The sequence below is a fragment of the Macrosteles quadrilineatus genome, unplaced genomic scaffold (genome assembly GCF_028750875.1).
Source record: "Macrosteles quadrilineatus isolate MER2022 unplaced genomic scaffold, UCM_ALF_1.0 Scaffold_3__2_contigs__length_128488019, whole genome shotgun sequence".
NCBI lineage: Eukaryota > Metazoa > Arthropoda > Insecta > Hemiptera > Cicadellidae > Macrosteles > Macrosteles quadrilineatus.
The window spans coordinates 59,157,845-59,176,933 of record NW_026542596.1 but is presented as its reverse complement, the minus strand read 5'-3'; the positions used below and the strand labels follow the sequence as shown (position 1 = coordinate 59,176,933).

Genomic DNA, 19,089 nt, shown 5'->3' with positions numbered 1-19,089 from the left:
GGATTTAGAGGAAAGAAGAGGCATTAGAAAAAAAGTTCCAAAATGTGAATACTGTTAATTCATACAATAAGAAGACACATATTTCAGAAGAAGATTTAAAACAATTCGACTCAATAGTATATTTAATTGCAAATGAAAACAAGACTGTTCAAACCTATTGAACTTAGCACTACATTTAATTTAAGTGTATGCACCATTAGTTGATGAACATTACATAGTAATGACTTTATAACGGTAACCATATTGGAACAAACGACAACTGAAGGGTCATTAAGTAAATTATGTTCAATTGTTTATTCGCTACGCATACAGTTAGAGATAAAGATTATTGATCAGTATAGTTATATTATTCAGTATAGTTATAGAGTGCGTGAACTAGGATGAAGTTAATATTATTGTTACTAAGTGGTAAGAATTCTGCTTAAAGTTATTATTGTCGTCAAATTTATTTAGCTTCAATTAACCACGCTTTCATCGATTACTAATTAAATAGCTCTTAGTTTAGAGTGCTCGCCTGGTAATCTAATGTTCACTGGTTCGATCCTCAGAAAGGTGTATAGCCTTTTGATGGTTAAATCTGTACCAGTTGTCCTTGAATAGGCTTTTAAGAGTCCTGACTAATGAAACATCAGGTCTTAGTCATAAAGCTACCCATGGCATCACCCTCCATTCCTTTGGGTTAATATACGCACATAGGAGGCGTCACCATCTCAAATGATATCTAAATATTATTAGTATATAGCAATATAATAGTTATTTCATACCTTACTTAGTATATAATTATTATAGTATAATTGCTTGTATATTGAATGAATGAATGATTTTACCTGACCAAAAATATCGAGGGCAGTTTCTCGATGTTAAGGTTTCAAAGGGTTTGGTTAGGACGCATCAATTAACACACAGACACTTCTGACAGTACTTTATCGGAAAATTAGCTTTTACAGCACACATAACTGTTATATGTGTCATCTCTTTGGGTGAATTTGGCAGGGTCCCACCAAATGGATCGTTTCTTGAAGCAATGATAAAATTGTAGCGTACTAGGCCCACATGATCTAGTTTTTAATTAATATATTTTTATGTATTGGGTTGTAAAAATTTGTGTAAATGCCAAAAGCAGGTAAAGATAATCTCCTCTTGAAAATGATTGATATATTTTAATATAATATACTTTAAAAAAACTTGACTTCATTTTAAATTTATAAATTCCTTTTTAATCATGAGCCCCAAAAAAATAAAATGTATTAGAATCTTTGTGAATGAGATTTAATCAAAATCTGAAAAAGAGAGGACATCTGTTATCATATCTAAAATAAAACTAACTAAATTTAAAATTGTTAAAAGACTTACCCAAAACGTGGGGTAACTGATTAAGTGAACTAACAAACTAATACTTTACTTTACAACTGGTTTAGCACAACTGAGCCCGGACAAGAAAGGTGATTAAGTTTTGTCTGACCAAGGTAACCCTGTGATTGGCTGAAGACTATGTGCTTCAAACAATCACTGAGTTACCCTGGCCAATCAAATTGTCGTCTCTTTTCCTAACAGGATCTTGCAAACTATTTAAATTTCTGGTTTAACTGACAAAATTGAACTAACATGTTTAGAATATTTCATGATTGAGCAGAGCTAAAAAGGGAAAATACTAACTTGAATTTGTTTATAAAGTGTGACCAAAAAAATACAAAATATAAAATGCTACAAAATAAACGTTTAATTATGATTAATTCTGAAGAAATTTTAAAAGCATGTATCAATATAAGTGTGAAAATGATTGATATATTTTAATATAATATACTTTAAAAAAACTTGACTTCTTTTTAAATTTATAAATTCCTTTTTAATCATGAGCCCTAAAAAAAAGTTAAATGTATTAGAATCTTTGTGAATGAGATTTTATCAAAATAGAGAGGACATCTGTTATCATATCAAAAATAAAACTAACTAAATTTAAAATTTTTAAAAGACTTACTCAAAACGTGGGGTAACTGACCAAGTGAACTAACAAACTAATACTTTACTTTACAACTGGTTTAGCACAACTGAGCCCGGACGAGAAGGGTGATAAGTTTTGTCTGACCAAGGTAACCCTGTGATTGGCTGAAGACCATGTGCTTCAAACAATGACTGACTTACCCTGGCCAATCAAATTGTCTTCTCTTTTCCTTACAGGATCTTGCAAAATATTTAAATTTATGGTTTAACTGACAAAACTGAACTAACATGTTTAGAAAATTTCATGATTGAGCAGAGCTAAAAAGGGAAAATACTAACTTGAATTTGTTTATAAAGTGTGAAAAAATATAAAATGCTACAAAAAAAAAAACGTTTAATTATGATTAATTCTGAAGAAATTTTAAAAGCATGTATCAAGTAAGTGTACAAAGTAGTTATGTTGCCATATGAAATGGGGCTTATATAATATCTCACCTGTTAATGGAATCAGAATTCAGATTCTGACACGTCATTTAAATGAATTTTTCCTCATAATGCTGGAAACATATATAGGTTAGTAGTTAAATCTTTGTTAACTTCTCTATAGTTTGATGTGTGATTTATAAGTGCTAATTCAATGTAAAAAACGTTAAAAATCTTAAGACACCAAAAAAAGAACGCAAAAAATTACTTAAAATATTCAGATACTAGTAAATATTATTAAAGTAACAAATAAAAGACTTTTATGTTATATCACATTCAGGGTGCATACAGCTTATACAGTTCATGTGTCACACTATGCATAACCCCTCTGACATTAGGTTGACGGGTGTTTGACATGTTCTGTCATATTTGATATTTTCAGTCTGCTGGGTTTCCCTCGCTTCTTGGAGCCCTGTGTTCCGCAACCCCATCCACCCCAGCACCCCCATGCAATGGCTGGACCCCTGTAGCTGCGTACCTAACTGTACCAACCCCACACCATCCCCTTGGTTAGAGGTGGGGAACAGGGAGTTGACCGAGGAAAACCTCATCATTTGGCTCGTTGACCTGCAATACTTCGCTGACGAGGCACGAAATTATTACGAACTTTTCCGCAATAAATTTGTAAGTATGGTTTGTATTGCTGATACCAAAGGAATAAACCTTTTCCCTTTCTTTGACGTTGAAAATAATCATGAAACACTTATCTGTGGTATTCGGTGTAAAAACACTTTCTATAATAATATTGTAACCGCTAAATTCAAAAAATCAAAAGCAACTTTATTTACTTTACAACCAAAAAATTAAATCCTTTACATTTTGTAAAAAGTATATGTATATTCAGTGGAAAGTAAAAAATTGAATTTCTATTGGACACATCAATCAATCTAATATCAAACAGACTTAAAATATGTACTCTATACAATGGTATTTAAAAATAAATAATTATAAACAATTATAATTAAATAATGGAGGACAAAAGTCAGATATACAGAAAATTTTTATAGGGAACATACGGAAAGAAATATAGCCTATACTTCTAATAAAGTGTTGGATGATAATGGTATTTCTTGGCCTAGTGAGCACTGATTTAAGAGGGTTATACCCGGTCAATTCAAGATGGTGGCTAAACATGCTAATTTTAAATACCCCCGTCACAGCAAACCTGCATACTAAGCGAATTTCCATTTACCCGGCTTGATTTCTACTAAAATATTCCCTATAAATTTTCAGATTTATTTCCTATTTAAATAACATTAATTTTAGTTAGTAGTTAGGTTTGCTGCTACAGGGAAGATGTTGAGGTGTGTTTTTTCAATTGTAGTATTGATAGCTTAGTATGAAATAAACAAAATTGCCAAATTTGATTAAAATATATCCATAAACAAGCAAACTAGAACAGTTTATTTATTCTCCATAAAAATAACATGAGAATTTTAAATTTACAATTTTTTTAATTTTCTCCGTAGTCAATGAACATTCAAAAACACGTCAATATACTAAATTATTTGTTTTTTTTAAGCTCTTCAAAATGGTCTAGAGAGAAATTTATAAATTTAAAGTTTTTAGGGTCAAAAATGAGAAAAACCCATTTTTACCCCATAAAACCCCCCATAAACACCTGATCCCATGGTCCGATTATGCTAGTTCGCGAACTCGTTTGAATAAATGTAGATTTACACGTTTGTACCAAATTTCATCAAAATCGGATCAATTTTTCTCGAGTTATCACGCTAACGGACACACACATATATATATATATATATATAAATATATATATATGTATATATATATATATATGAATTTGAAAGGATGGTGTTTTTGGCCTCTGGGGACCTCAAAACGAAAAAGTAAATCGGTCCTGGGTCTAGGTCTTACCATGAGACCTACGGTAATAGCTTATTCCCTATATGGGAAATTCGCTAAAAACATGCCCCTATGGTGCAAGCCCTCAACACTAACACTAATTTGTTTCCAATGCTTGTGTGCTTTTTGTGCTCTTAACATATCAGAGCTTGTAATATATGGGTAAACACAATAACACATAATCCTAGTCACCTATTGACCATCAAAATTATTTGGGTGTTAAATCAAAATAACTCACCAGCAAAAGCCCTTATCTCATTGCCAAAACTATATCGGTAGGCACCCTCAAACGTGTATTCCGTTGTATAAGACACATAAATAGCATTTTTGAGTCTTTACTGTCTTTATTGTTAAAATGTATATATTTTGAACAGGTCTAAACAGTTTTCATTCAAAATTAAATGAGTTCCTCAACATTAACAAACAATAAACATAAAATGTAAAGTTGTGAAATGCTGTTGTCATTATTTCCAGTTTTATACTACTAAATACAGTACAAATACCTAGTTTAATTCGTGTAGTCATAAGTCATAAGTCGTTTATTCAGCAAAATTAACATAAAATGCATTAGCTACGTCAACAAAACAAAATAAAATACAATATTTACATATTAGCGATATATTAGCGATTCAATATTAGCCGTTATTTTCGTTTGTTAGGTTCGAGATGTGTTTCAAGTTGATTACAAGACACACAAGAACGATTGGAGCAATCTTGAATATAACTGGCTGCCAAAACCACCAAAGAAATTGGGAGAACCAACCAACAGAGGGTTCTTGGAAAAACTCGAGGTAAAAGTTGTAAATTTTGCAAACTCAACTCCACAACATATGTTGGACCATATTAATGTACAACACGATTTAGAAAGAATATAAACTTGTGAATTGCCATTAAAACCGAAGTAATATACCAATAATTCGTTAGTCCATCATTTTTTTCTATGTTCATGTTTTTGAAACGGTGAAATGCTTAGTTTTGGTGAAATCAGGACTTTGCTTATTTACATACAAAACACTTATTCAAGCAGATTAAATACCAAATAGACTATGTTCCTGCAATTATTTGACTATAGTATTGGCCAAATACTACTCACCTGACATATAACGAATTTCAATATAGACACGAGTATGTATTTGGAACGAAATATTGTGTGAGAGTAACAGTTGTAGCATGTTTCAGCTGGACCAGTTCCTAAAAGATACAAAGAGATACCTGAAGATCTTAGCTGTGGGTTTGGAGCAAGTGGTGTGGGACAATACACTGGACGTTGTGTGAGAGTAACAGTTGCAGCATGTTTCAACTGGACCAGTCCCTAAAAAATACAAAGACATACCTGGAGATCTTAGGTGTGGGGTTGGAGGAAGTGGTGTGGGACCATAAACTGACGATATGTGAGAGTAACAGTTGCAGCATGTTTCAGCTGGACCAGTCCCTAAAAGGGGTCGCCGGAATTTTATCCCCCTGGAATTTTACCCCCTGGGCAGAGCTGACGTCACTATGACGTAGTAACCTGAGTGGCCAAAAGTTCGCGGCCGGAATTTTACCCCCGCGGATTTGGAAGTCTAATGAAAATAGCCAGAGCGTGATTAATTAGATTAGCGATAAAACCCGGAATTTTACCCCCTGTCCATATAACTAGCGCTTAGACAACTGAAGATGTACGGGCCGGAATTTTACCCCCGGATTTTTACCCCCCGGATTTTACCCCCGGATTTTTACCCCCCGGAATTTTACCCCCGGAATTTTACCCCCGGAATTTTACCCCCTGGCCGATTTTAGAAATTGAATTATTGGTTTTCTTATTTCTGTTTTTAATTAATTGTAAACATTTAATTATTTAGTAGCCTATCTTTATCTATTTTTTTTTTGTTGTTGTAAAGAAATGTTCGAAACAATTATCACTCAGTTGATTGTTTATACGTCATATTAACCAACTGTTGGCTTCAAAGATCGAATCTTAATACTAGAATCTCAAAATTGAAATTAAAAACCTGTTCGATTAGTTAATATTACAAATAAATTAATATAGGCTACTTCATAACAAAATGTTTACTATTAAATTAAAACAGAATGAAGATAATTAATCATTCTCACTAATTTATATATCTGGCCAGGGGGTAAAATTCCGGGGGTAAAATTCCGGGGGTAAAAATCCAGGGGGTAAAATTCCGGGGGTAAAATTCCGGGGGTAAAAATCCGGGGGGTAAAATTCCGGGGGTAAAAATCCGGGCCGTACACTCTAGGTTTTTATAATTTGATGTGTTCTGATTAAATTCACAACCGTGAAAATATATGTTTAATTCCGCGTTTAATCCATCGAGCTGATGTCGCGAAACTCAAAAGTTCGCGGCCGGAATTTTACCTTCTGGTTTGTGACGTCACGTTTGCCCAGGGGGTAAAATTCCAGGGGGATAAAAATCCGCTACCCCCCTAAAAGATACAAATAGATACCTGGAGATCTTAGCTGTGGGGTTGGAGCAAGTGGAGTGGGACCATACACTGGACGATATGTGAGAGTAACAGTTGCAACGTGTTTCAGCTGGACCAGTTCCTAAAAGATACAAAGAGATACCTGGAGATCTTAGCTGTGGGGTTGGAGCAAGTGGTGTGGGACAATAGACTGGACGAAGCAGAGGGAAATGTGCATTACAAAAAGGAGTTTTCAGAAATGTTTGACAGTAACAATCTGGTACGTCTGTAGCCTACACACGTCTACATACGTATACGTTTACTTCACGTTATTGCTACAAGATGGAAACATTTTAACTTCCAAGAAATCATAAGGTTAACATGGGAAACTCCAGAGCCACTGGGGCAAAGCCCTTTTGAGGGATCTGCACCAAACTTCACACAAACCATCCTTGAATAATGCTTAATAATGCCTAAAAGTTTCATTACAATCTGTTTGAGCGGTTCTGGAGTCCATAAAGGACAAACAAACAAACAAACATACATTGGATTATTTATATATATATATATATATATATATATATATATATATATATATATATATAGATGTGAAAGTTTGTGTGTTTGTTTGTTCGTTTGTAGGATTGTTTGTTTGAAGTTTAAACACGCATTAACTACTGGCCAGATTGAGTTGAAATTTGGTATGATGATAGCTCACATTTCTGATTAACATATAGACATATTGTTATCTAAAAAAACATTCGGGCACCACCCCAGTGGCTGTAGTGTTTTCCATGTTAATCTTATGTGCAAAAGGAATTAAAGAATTTCGCCAGCTGTTTCAACTACATATAACAAGCTGGTTCTATGATATTTAAAAGCATTAAAAGGTTATAAGGTTCAGCATTATAGTGCAGCACTGTTAATTGATTTTGCATTTAATAAAGGTAATTGGAACCAAGCAGCTCAAAAAGCAGCTAAAAAAAGAACTTTACTTTTTCTATTGTTTTGGTGCAGTGGCAGAAGATTATGGCTATGGTAGATGTGCCATAATATACCGTAAATTATAGTAAATCAAATTTTGTTTAAACGTGTCCTCTCCCATTTCAAACGCAAAGTACGAGTATATAACTGCAATAAGCATTTACTAATACGCTAACCCCGTACGAAGGACGGGTTCTCTGATAGTACTTTTTATATATCGGTTTTGAAGGTGTAAATGTTGATCTTTTGCTATAAACAACTGAGGTGGGCCTTTACCTTGGAAAATCCTTATTGATTAAGAGCTTCTACGTTGTAGGTTTAAGTAATGGTTTGTAGTCCAGAGTATTGAAAATTAATAGCTTAAATTTTTAAGATTTTGTTTGTTGGAATCTAAAATATTCTTTAAAGTTTTAAAGTTTTAGGGTATACGTAGTTGATAGTATTTTCACGATACACGGCTAAAGTTGTTTCTATAATAATTCCTTTGGGCAAATAAATACAGTGATACTGAAAATCAATGCATCAATTCTACCGTAAATTGTTTTATAAATAATACAAAAACATTCATCACAAGGCTAATAGAACTAACAACTATATCAATGACAAATATGGTATTTTTGCAGTTGCTGTGTGAAATCAGCGGCCTTTTGAATAGAAGAAAATTGGAACCATACCCAATGGTAAACAGAAGTATAATGGATCAAGAGTACAGAAACATTGAGAGTGAGATGCACAGATATGTACGTGACTGGATCGTATTCAGGGCTTACATGAATGTTGTAGAATACATTCTGGATGTGTCGAGTCATTTCTATGACATTACTGGTGCAGAGCTGCGCAAATAAAGAAATCAGCAATCAATAATCACAAGCTGGCCGAAGAAAAAAATGAAAAAAATTTCCCTCAAACGTTATACTCAAATACAAATTATTCAAATGAAAATGGTTTAAACACGACCGGTATGGTGGCGTCGTCCTATAATCCAGCTACTAGGAGGTCACGAATTGTGGATATTTAATAGTCAATGTTTATAGTCATGCACTGTGGATGCGATGCTCCCTGGTGAGGATTAACGTCCGCACTAGTGAGTACGACTATCCGCAGAGCTACCCTGATAATTAGACCAATTCGTTAATTACAAGTAAATTTGGTTCGGATTCCACCATAAACTGTAGGTCCCTTAGTTGCCATTGGCTGTAAGGGCTATTAACAGCTGTTTCTAAGGAATATGTCGGCCTTAGTCATTAACAAGACTACAAGATCTCGTCACTCATTCTACACTCATCCTTCACTCATATTTTGGTTAAAAAACGCACATAGTGGCGTCCCCATCTTAAATAATTGATTTAATTGATTTAACTAATTTAATTGATTGATTGTAGTGCTTTAGTTTATATCTACAGGTTTATGGTTTACGGGTACAGTAATGTTTGGACAAAGAAATGTTTGGGAAAGTAAAGGAAATTCATTGGTTTCGTAATCACTCTGGGGCAATGCTAAATATTTCTGTATCGAATATAGATCTTGTATCTGGAATCAGGGAAGAACGCATCAAAACGTTATAAAAATAATAAACAATCCTAGCTGGGAAAATATTAAACTACTCATAGTACTCAAGTTGTTTCTCCATGGAAATTATTTCTCCAGCTTTAGCTCGGTTTTTGTACTTTTCTAGAACTATTTTGGGAAATCTTTCTGAGCATAATTCTAGAGCCTTAAACGTTGTGAAAACTTCATTATTTGCGTTTCGAAATGAAAATGTTCACGGTTAGTAAATATCTCTCCATCACTAAAAATAAGTTGAAAGGTACAAAATTGAATGGTAAAAGGGTAGCGTAATAGTCATTTACAGTAAATGTGCAGTAAACAGACTTTTACGGGCAGATTAATAATGTAAACACTAATGTGATGTACAAAATAATTGTGAAGCTTCAAATCTTAATAGATACTGTTTTAAGTTATGTAAGAAAGTAAATATTAAAATATTAAAAAACTAAGAAGTAATCAATGTAGTTTAAACCAGGGTTGCCCTTTTCTGAAAATGAACAATTGTTCGGTTACCATAATAAATAACTAACAAAAGCCTTAAAACGTGCGAGCACATGTGCAGGCTTGTCTCAATAAACGTCAACATAAATCCTTAAAACCAACGCCACCTTATTGTATTAACGCCTTTATATTTTTCTCTTGTGAAGCCACTAAAACTTACTCATCCACTCTCAGTCCATCCAGTATAATGGAGTTTTCATTTACTTTTATTTCAACACATTGCTGGGAAGGTTTTTTATGTGTTTTTTTTTGTCTTGGGAGCTTTACAAAAGGGTAGTTCACACGGACTCAAAACCCATGTGGCTTACTGAACGGCATAAGTAAATGATACATAAATATACCACTAAATTTTAACGAGTAGGCCTATCTCAAGTCGATTGCAATTTTGGAAGCCCAAGTCAAAGTTATGAGGGAATACAGTATTGCCTGTAGAACTGGATTACTTAAACACCTTTCAAGATTTATAAACAACAGTTGCTAAAAGATTTACGGTGGTAAATTCAAAAACAAAATTGATTAAAATACATTATACTGTATTTATATATTTTTTAAATTAACAAAATTAAAAATCAGATCTTATTAAGGGAAAAATTTAAATATGAATGACAATTTGTCTTAGGAAGGCTGCAAGTTTATCAATCCGTCAATTGAAATTTTGAGATAATTTAGGAGCTCCAAAAGTTCCTTATTGTCTTCATTTATCATATTATAACATGTTTTAGGGGTTTCTACCTATAACTAACATCAACAATCCATATTTGTCTAAAAAAAGAATTCTTTTTGAAATTGATACGTTCATGTGAACTCTTATCTTGAAAAATTGATCATTTTATTTGTAACTCATTTATCCATGGTTCGAAACAAATATTCCAATTTTAAAAGTTTCAAAGATCACGTTGGAGTTTTAGCTAGGACAAAGTGGAGATGGATTTTTCAAAATGTTTGTACCTCTTAATCCTTTTTCAGAATTTATCTCTACTCTTTTTGATTATCAATACAAATTCTATTTTTCATAATGTTTAATAAATTAAGGGAACAGTTTGAAGGTATTTAATATGTATTCATCATTCTTTATACTTTTTCTTCAAACAGCACACCAAAAAATCCCTAAAGTTTTATACGTATAGTTTTAAATAACTTTTTGTTCAGGTAGTATAACCTTAGAAGAATGGTTAATTTAGACTACATTAAAGTGGACTAAATCAATGTGGTAAATTATGAATGCATAATTCTCCCTATATAAAAAATAACACTATTTTCCTAATCCTGTTGTACTACACAATTGTCTATTTATTTGCTCATTGTCTGAATGGAGACAAACCATTAATTTGAACTTCTGACAAAAGGTATTTTTGGTCAAATGACTTCTTGAAAGTATCTGACTTAATCAAAGTTCAAAACTTTGGAGAGAAGAGGGGACAACTCCAATACCTGTCGTTAAAAAACGACAGTTTACGACAGTATACGAGTGTTTTAAACTGTTTGACATCTTACCTGTTTGACATTTAATCGGTTTATTAGATTGAAAATTAAACTCTTTAATTATTTTGATTACTACTAATAATCATGTATGTTGAACATGGATCAAATTATGTTCTAAAAGATGATTAACAATATGTAAATACATTATTTGAAAGTATTAAAAGATACATATTGGAATAGATTTTTATAAATATTGGGCATCATTTTACAAGTATACTCGGGACCATAAAATCACCATAAATCCAGTATTGGTAATTTGACGAAAACTACTACTGTCCTTAAGAAATGCACAGAAATAGTATTACAATTAGATATTTTTCAATTGGTGTTGAAGTTGTTCACGTCATTTTGGTATTAATTGTGTAACTGAAATCCGTTCAGTGACAAAATAATTGAAATGGTAATAATTCAAATTAGAATTGCAATGTGGAAAGCGAGCTGGTCTATTGGTAGAGCGCGTACCTTAGGTCCCTGAAGTCTCGAGTTTAAATCCAGCCAAATGATCAATGGATTTTATCTAAGCGATAATGCTGCAAACCCTAGTTCTTGGCTGAAGTATTTTGAAAAACAATCCTGGGCTCCATAGGACATAAACAATTTTAAATTGAAATTGCAAAGTAGTCGGTTGGCTACAAATAAGAAACAAAGTAAAAACTGTTCATTATTATTCACCTAGCAAATTGCATACAAAGTAAGTCATGTTTTGGTTTAAGACCAAATTTATGCTTATGCTCAACAGATGTGTATCATGCCTCACCTCAGAGTCGCATACAAAACATCCGATAACATGGATGAAGTCAACTGGAGCGTCTAACATAGCAACAGGACTGAATGCATATTGTGACCGTTGTACAATAGACAAGGTTTATTTAAAATCAGTGACGGGCGAAATATCTAAATCCGATATTCCTAGAATAATTTATAACATTTTGTATACGATGGACGAAAGAATTATCCCCGTGTTTAAAAAGATAATATTTTAGCACGTTTGTTTTAAAACTTTAACAGTTGTATGTCAATCTCACAAATTCAAAAGAATTCCATACCTTGTTTCGGATTTTAGTGAAATACTCATACTTCGTCCTCGTTAAAAACATTTTATTATTATCTGCTAAATGTTCTATAAAATGTCTGTGTTCCTGGTTAATTTTTGTTATTGTAGTCATGTTAAAAAAGTTATTGTAGGCAGATTAAATGTCTGAAAAATGATTGTGAAAATATAATCATGTTGGTGATAACTTATATTAGAGATATTGACAATGCATAACGAAATGTATAACTAATTTAAAAGTCAAAAAGGCCAATATATAATAAATTGTTTTAATCACAAGCGCTTACTATATTTCCACCGTCAGGCTGTGTTTAAACTGTTACAAAAAGTAAATTTACAATAATTATATATACAATAATTATAATATACAATAATAATGACAATAATTAATTAAATTTAAGGTAAAGTTAAAATAGATGATGAAAAGGATAATGGAAAAATATACGAACAAAATTGTATTTTAAAATTTGGATATATTACAGTGTTGTTCATAAGTGTTGTAAAATAATGTAATTATTTTAGGTAATATCGAGTTAATAATTGGGCCGTTTTAATTATTTAAAAAATAATTTTGGTCTGTTTTTTTTATCATTCCCATGCTGTAATATATCCAAATTTCAAAATATTATTTTTTTAAATGTTTTTTTCCAATATCCTTTTTATTAGCTGTTTTAATTTTACTTTAAATGTATTAATTATTTTAAATATTTACTTTTTGTACCAGTTAAATCACAGCCTGACGAAGGAAACATAGTTTCCGAAAGCGCTTGTCATTAAAAACAATTTATTATATGTTGACTTTTTTGAACTTTTAATTTAGTTATACACATTATGTTGAGGATAACTGAAAAAAACTGTTTTGTAAAATAATCTTTTGCCTATTGAAAAATGTAAGTTAAAAATGTTATACATTTTTATTAGAATCTTAACTGTTTGAATGCACTTACTTTTCTAAGACAAATATTTTCATCCAAAGATGCTATAACTTATCTTTTTCTATTGGTACTGTAGCCCCAATACATGCGTAATTAAGTAGTATAAATTTAATCCCCATCAAGAAAAATGTTATACAAACATAACATCAATACAGTTTCATACCACAATGAATATCTAGTCTTACACTTAGTATTCAGTGTTGAAAATTCTGCTCGGTTTAGTATGATAATTTGCTGAATATATGGAAAAAAACTACACGGGTGGGTGAGCAATAAGTTATACGAACTTGACACATATAGCCTGGTCAAACTTAATTTTCTCAGACAATATATCATCATCTATAGTAGCATAAAGCTGGGTTTTCCTAGACGCGGAGTCGGCCAGCGGAGAGCGGACAACGGAGAGCGGACTCAGCTTGTCTTAGGTAATTTAATGTTACTGTTTTCCTAGCAGCGGAGCGGAATGCCATGTTAATTTCAATTCCGCTCTCCGTTGTCCGCTCTCCGCTGGCCGACTCCGCGTCTAGGAAAACCCAGCTTAACAATGACAATCAAGAATAATATTAATAGACAAAGATTATTTGTAAAAATCAAAACATTTTCTTGTTTATTAGCATGCTATAAAGTTAAGTATGACAACATTGGTCATTTATGTTTGATAAAATTATAAAATAATCAGGTTGTCCTTAAATCAAAGTCCTAATGTTATAGTCTTTTAGTACATACTAAATATCTCCGACCAACATAATCATAAATCTTCAAACAGATTTTCCGTTCACGTTAATCCTACTACAGTATCTCCAGGTGTAATAAAAAAATAAAAAAAAATTTCAATTAAGAAATTAGGTTCTCTATTTGCTTTTCGCCATTCTTGTTTTTTATAGTAAGAAAGTCGATTTGTTAGATAATATCAACTGCTTATTGACAAAGGTATTTCCAAAATCGACACCTCCCGGAATAATACCAGCAATCTTTTTTGATTTGTATGATAATACTATGACCACCTATCCATCTAGTCACTCAGAAATTGAGTTTGGTTAAAACGTGTTATTCAATTTATAATTTTCGAATCCTCTCCTGCATCTTACATTCGTTTTTTTATGGCTTATGTTTGTGGTAGAGGATTGTTGGCTTTTATAGATGTGATTGCTATACTTCACGTACAAATTAATAAAGATAAGGATATGTTTTTCGAAGGATTTCTAAACTTATTTCCAGTTGATGTTTTAATATTTACCAGTTAAACAATTTTAAGGTTTAGTCCTCTTACAGTATATCTGTTAGGCTATTTTTGAGATGTCTATAATTATAAAATATATAATCATATAATTAGACTTTATACACTTGTAGTATATATACAACGTACTTATATCCCTCTTCTCATCCGTAATCACTCTGACACTCACACACACACACACACATCTATACACACGCACACATCTACACACACACACACACGCACACTCCCCCCCTTCAGCACTAACGTCGTCGGTGAACGTCAACTCGCTTCACTTCACATCTATCCAAGCGCGTCATCTTCAACAATGTGTGAATTCCTGCGTTAAGTTCCACTCTTGTTATAAACATACATCACATGGTATAAACTGTTTATCACACTAATGTTAACCGTTTACAGTCTTCTCAAATTTCTTGAAAATTATTACCAGATTCTCAAAGGAACATGATAGTTTTTGAGAGAGTTAATTTTGTTCATCTTTGCATGTTTTGCCTCTTCTTATGTTTAAATGTGTCCTAATATATATTGCTTATACTATATAAGACTATATTAATTATTGATTGTTTTATTTATTTATCCATTCAAAACGGTTATAACCAATACAGAGAAAATATTTACTGTAATATGGCACATGTGTACAAGATGGCTAATAATACAGATCAAAGTTACAGTTAAATAATTAATTAACATAACGTACGGTAATTGCTGAACTAACAAGTGACAGAGTGATGATAAGAGTGATCATATTGCAAATAATAAATAGTGCATTGGTGTGCATGCATTAACAATAACAAAGCAGCCAAAGATCAATAGTTAATACATATGTGGACGGGTGTTTAATAAGTTTAAAATAATTAACAAGTAACAAAAAATTAGTAGCAATTGTTCTTAATGCATTGGCGAAATTATAATTAGCTGACAACCTTCAAAGATGTGCATGGGTATATTTTGTATACAACCAACTCAAAATATTAAATAAAAAAAATATATTTACATGATTTCAAATAAATAAACCTTTGGTTAAAAAATATACGGAATAACGGTTTTCTTCGAGTTGTTCATACAAGTTATAGGTTTACAATAATAGACATTGTACTGATAGAGATATTATAAACTGTAATTTTGGTTAAAATCTATTCCAGTGTTATTTACAATATTATATTCCATTTTTAAATAAAATTAATTTAAACTTATGATGCTACACATTGATGTACAAAAGCTTTGATCTTCTGTTTGGTTTTATTATCACTCCTTTTCATTGTGGGCAACACTAGATAGCAATGAATATAATACAATACCAAAGTTAACCTAATACCCCAACCAAATAAACCGTTGTAGTTTGCTTGATTATGAACATATTTTGATCAAACTTGGAAAAAAACATTTATTTTATAATAAACTGTTAACATAAACAAAAAGACTTTTACCCTCCCTGTTGCAGCAAACCTAAGTACGGTACTTGTTAAACTAATGCTATTTAAATAGGGAATAATTGTGATAACTTTAAGGAGATATTCTAGTGCAAATCCAATCAGGCAAATGGAAATTAGCTTATTCTGAAGGTTTGCTGCGGTGGGGGTATTTATTGTTAATCGAGGAATCCGTAAGTTTGCTATAAAATTTACTGTAAATTCGATCATTTATATTTTCTCCAAAAACTTTCATGAGAAATTAATCGGTTGCTTAATTCGTTATAATTTTCTCGAAAAGTTTTGAATGAAAAATAAACCGAATACAGTATTAGAAATCTAGCCACGAATAAATAAACGTTTAAATAAAAGAAAATAGGAGGATTAAAAATATTAAAAACAGTAAAGTCAGTGGAAATCACGACATCTTGAAACGTGTGAGCATGTCTTGGCTGTTTGCCTCAATAAATGTCAACATGAACCCTGTAAATCAGCGCGGTCTTAATGGATTAACGCCTTTGAATTTATACCATGTTCGCGAAATCTCTTAGCTTTTTTAGTGCTTACCCTAATGAGGTTAAATTTCTCGTGAAAGTTCAATAAAAATAATTAATTTACTATGAATTTATTTGAATATTACCTGAAATAGTAAAAACATTGTTAGAAATGTTCAAAAAATAATTTTATCGGGATAACCGGTACTACAATTAAGAAGTTAAATGATTTTAGATAAATAGTTCTACTTAAATACTTAAGAAATTAAATAATTTGGAATTCAATTTTGTAACCACTCTTGGCCGTACAGTTTTGATTGAAATTATTTTAACTATACAAGGTGTCTTGCAACCATATGAACAAACTTTGTCACGTTATTCAGCATGTCAAAAGTGGACCACCTGAAGGGTGGGACCATCTCAAACACGTCAGCAGGACCTGGAAATCATAACGCATCGTAACTGACTCACCCTGATTTATTGAAAAATAACAAAGTACCCTTTTACTAACTGGTTCAAATCAATAATGACAATTTAATACACATATGACCAACCAAAGACAAATTTCTAAATAATCAATAAACCTGAAAAGCCAAAAAGTGCATTACTTATCCACTAAAACCTTTGTTGTTGGTTGTGGGTGAGTCAGTCACACATGGGATTTAAATAGAAATCACTCAAACATTTTTTAGAAGAAAAAAAAATACAAAGGACTTTGTTAAAAGTACAAGATAAACAAACTACATGTTTCTTCGGTGCAAGATGGCGAGGCAAGAGAAAGAGAAACCGGGACGCTGACTCAACTAACGACGGAAACCAAACCCGAAACTTAAACAACAGTAACAAATTTAAACATAGTCAACTAACTGGAAAAAGTAACACAAAATTAATATCGTCCACCAACATGATTGCCAATACGCCTTAAATTCTAAAACAAAGTAATATTAAATATCTCAAACAAATAAACTTCCACTTGATTTCCTATAACGTTGTAATTTTTCGGGGTGTCATTGCCAATGCTCCCAGTTCTACCACACACGCAGAATAAAATATCAGAAACTCTGGGTTCTCGCACTATAAAAACGATTTGGAAAAAACTCTCACCATTGATTATGTTTACTTGGGACAAGAAAAACTGGTGACGGAAAAATTTCAAAATTCTTGGTGAATTTCTGGCACAAATGAAACCCAAAATGTAATATAACATGTGTCCTACCTCATTTAGTTTTGGTCTATCCGTCTGTATGTGAATTTTACAAAAAACATTCATCCATATATAAATCACAAAGTACCCATGAACTTTTGAGAAAAACTACAAGTCACACCCCCATAAACCGTATACCTAAAAGTTCGTCATTACTAGAAACCTTGTGCTAACCTATCCAATATTTCATAAATCGCCCTTTAAGGTCGTAATTCGTGTCTATAGGGAACTTTCCATATACCCAATGCATTTTATTGAACGTCCAATGATCAAGGACAATCATAAAGCTTCTGTCTTTTCTCAGGAACGACCTTGTGGCCTGGTTTTTAGTTCAGCCCTATAAACATTCGGATACTCACGGACACACAAAAATTTACGAACTTCAAAAAAGTTTTTATTACAAAACAAATGCATATAAATTTGTGTTTGGATAAGTACACCAATGGTGAGTTTTAAAAGAAGATTTACCACTGTGAAAATGATTAAATATCAATTATCAGTTGAGATTGGAACGTGACCTAGGGATGTATTTTAATCTAAAAATGAACAAAGAATGAGTGTAGAATCAAGTTGGAATATTATAAATTGAGATGGTGACGTCATCTGGGTGTGTATTTTAACCTAAAAATGAGCAAAGGATGAGTGTAGAATCAAGTTGTAATATTATCAATTGAGATGGTGACGTCATCTGGGTGTGTATTTTAACCTAAAAATGAGCAAAGGATGAGTGTAGAATCAAGTTGGAATATTATCAATTGAGATGGTGATGAGACGGCATCTGGGTGTGTATTTTAACCCAAAACGAAGGATGGTTGTAGAATGGATTGAGATGATCTGTGTAACTTCGTTATTGTTTATTGTAAAGCCCAATAATCAGGAACAGTTGAGTCCAGTTTTGAAACATCTAAAAACTACTAACTTTTCTCAGGATCGATCCTGCGAACAACATTGTTAGGCACTATAACCACCCAGCTGTCCAGCCCTACGTAAATAAGACATTAGTGCAACACGGTGGATTCAGTAATCTGAAATACCTGTCTGGTGGAAAGCTCTTGCTATCAAATAGTGATGTTTGAGCCAGAACTGCCATTGAATGATCAACGTAGATATACGTCGTTAGTGCAGCAACTGTACGTAGTATGCACAACTTGTATGATGTGGATCTCCTTATCATTAATATGTTGTTAAATGATGTTTATAGCAATTGTGTTCATTTGATGATTTTTTAAGAGCCATTTACAGCCATTGAGTAATTCATTAGAATAAGTCTTTTTGTAGTGCAGTAAGTTAAATAATATGAATGACCTTTATTATAGGAACTGCTATTAAATGTATTTATGATAACTATAATTGAATGATTCACATAGATATTGCATAAGTACAGCATGGTATGTATAGTAATCTAAATGACCTGGGTTACAAGAGCTACCAAACAGTTATGTTTGTGAGATAACTGTCATTGAATGACCCACTTAGATAAGCCATCAATGCATTACAGTAATTGCAAGGAAAAATTAGGATGAAAAAAATATAAAACAGTCATGT

The 19,089-nt window shown here is 32.2% G+C and overlaps 2 protein-coding genes across 2 annotated transcripts in view; one reads left to right on the top strand and one right to left on the bottom strand.

Annotated features, from left to right (window-relative positions):
• The window catches only part of LOC128988772 (potassium voltage-gated channel protein Shaw-like), a 317,384-nt gene that overhangs the window by 231,950 nt on the left and 66,345 nt on the right, over window positions 1-19,089 (bottom strand). The window lies entirely within an intron of this gene.
• On the top strand, window positions 334-8,553 carry LOC128988771 (uncharacterized). Its single transcript, XM_054410389.1, has 5 exons — window positions 334-408; window positions 2,807-3,048; window positions 4,950-5,081; window positions 6,830-6,979; window positions 8,307-8,553. Exons 1-5 carry the CDS (start codon window positions 381-383, stop codon window positions 8,526-8,528), a joined length of 774 nt encoding a protein of 257 aa, XP_054266364.1. The 5' UTR covers window positions 334-380; the 3' UTR covers window positions 8,529-8,553.

Coding starts and splice junctions, on each gene's coding strand:
- LOC128988771 (XM_054410389.1), top strand. CDS start 381: ATGAAGTTAATATTATTGTTACTAAGTG. Junction 409..2,806: donor AATATTATTGTTACTAAGTG/GTAAGAATTCTG, acceptor TGATATTTTCAG/TCTGCTGGGTTTCCCTCGCT. Junction 5,082..6,829: donor GGTTCTTGGAAAAACTCGAG/GTAAAAGTTGTA, acceptor AACGTGTTTCAG/CTGGACCAGTTCCTAAAAGA.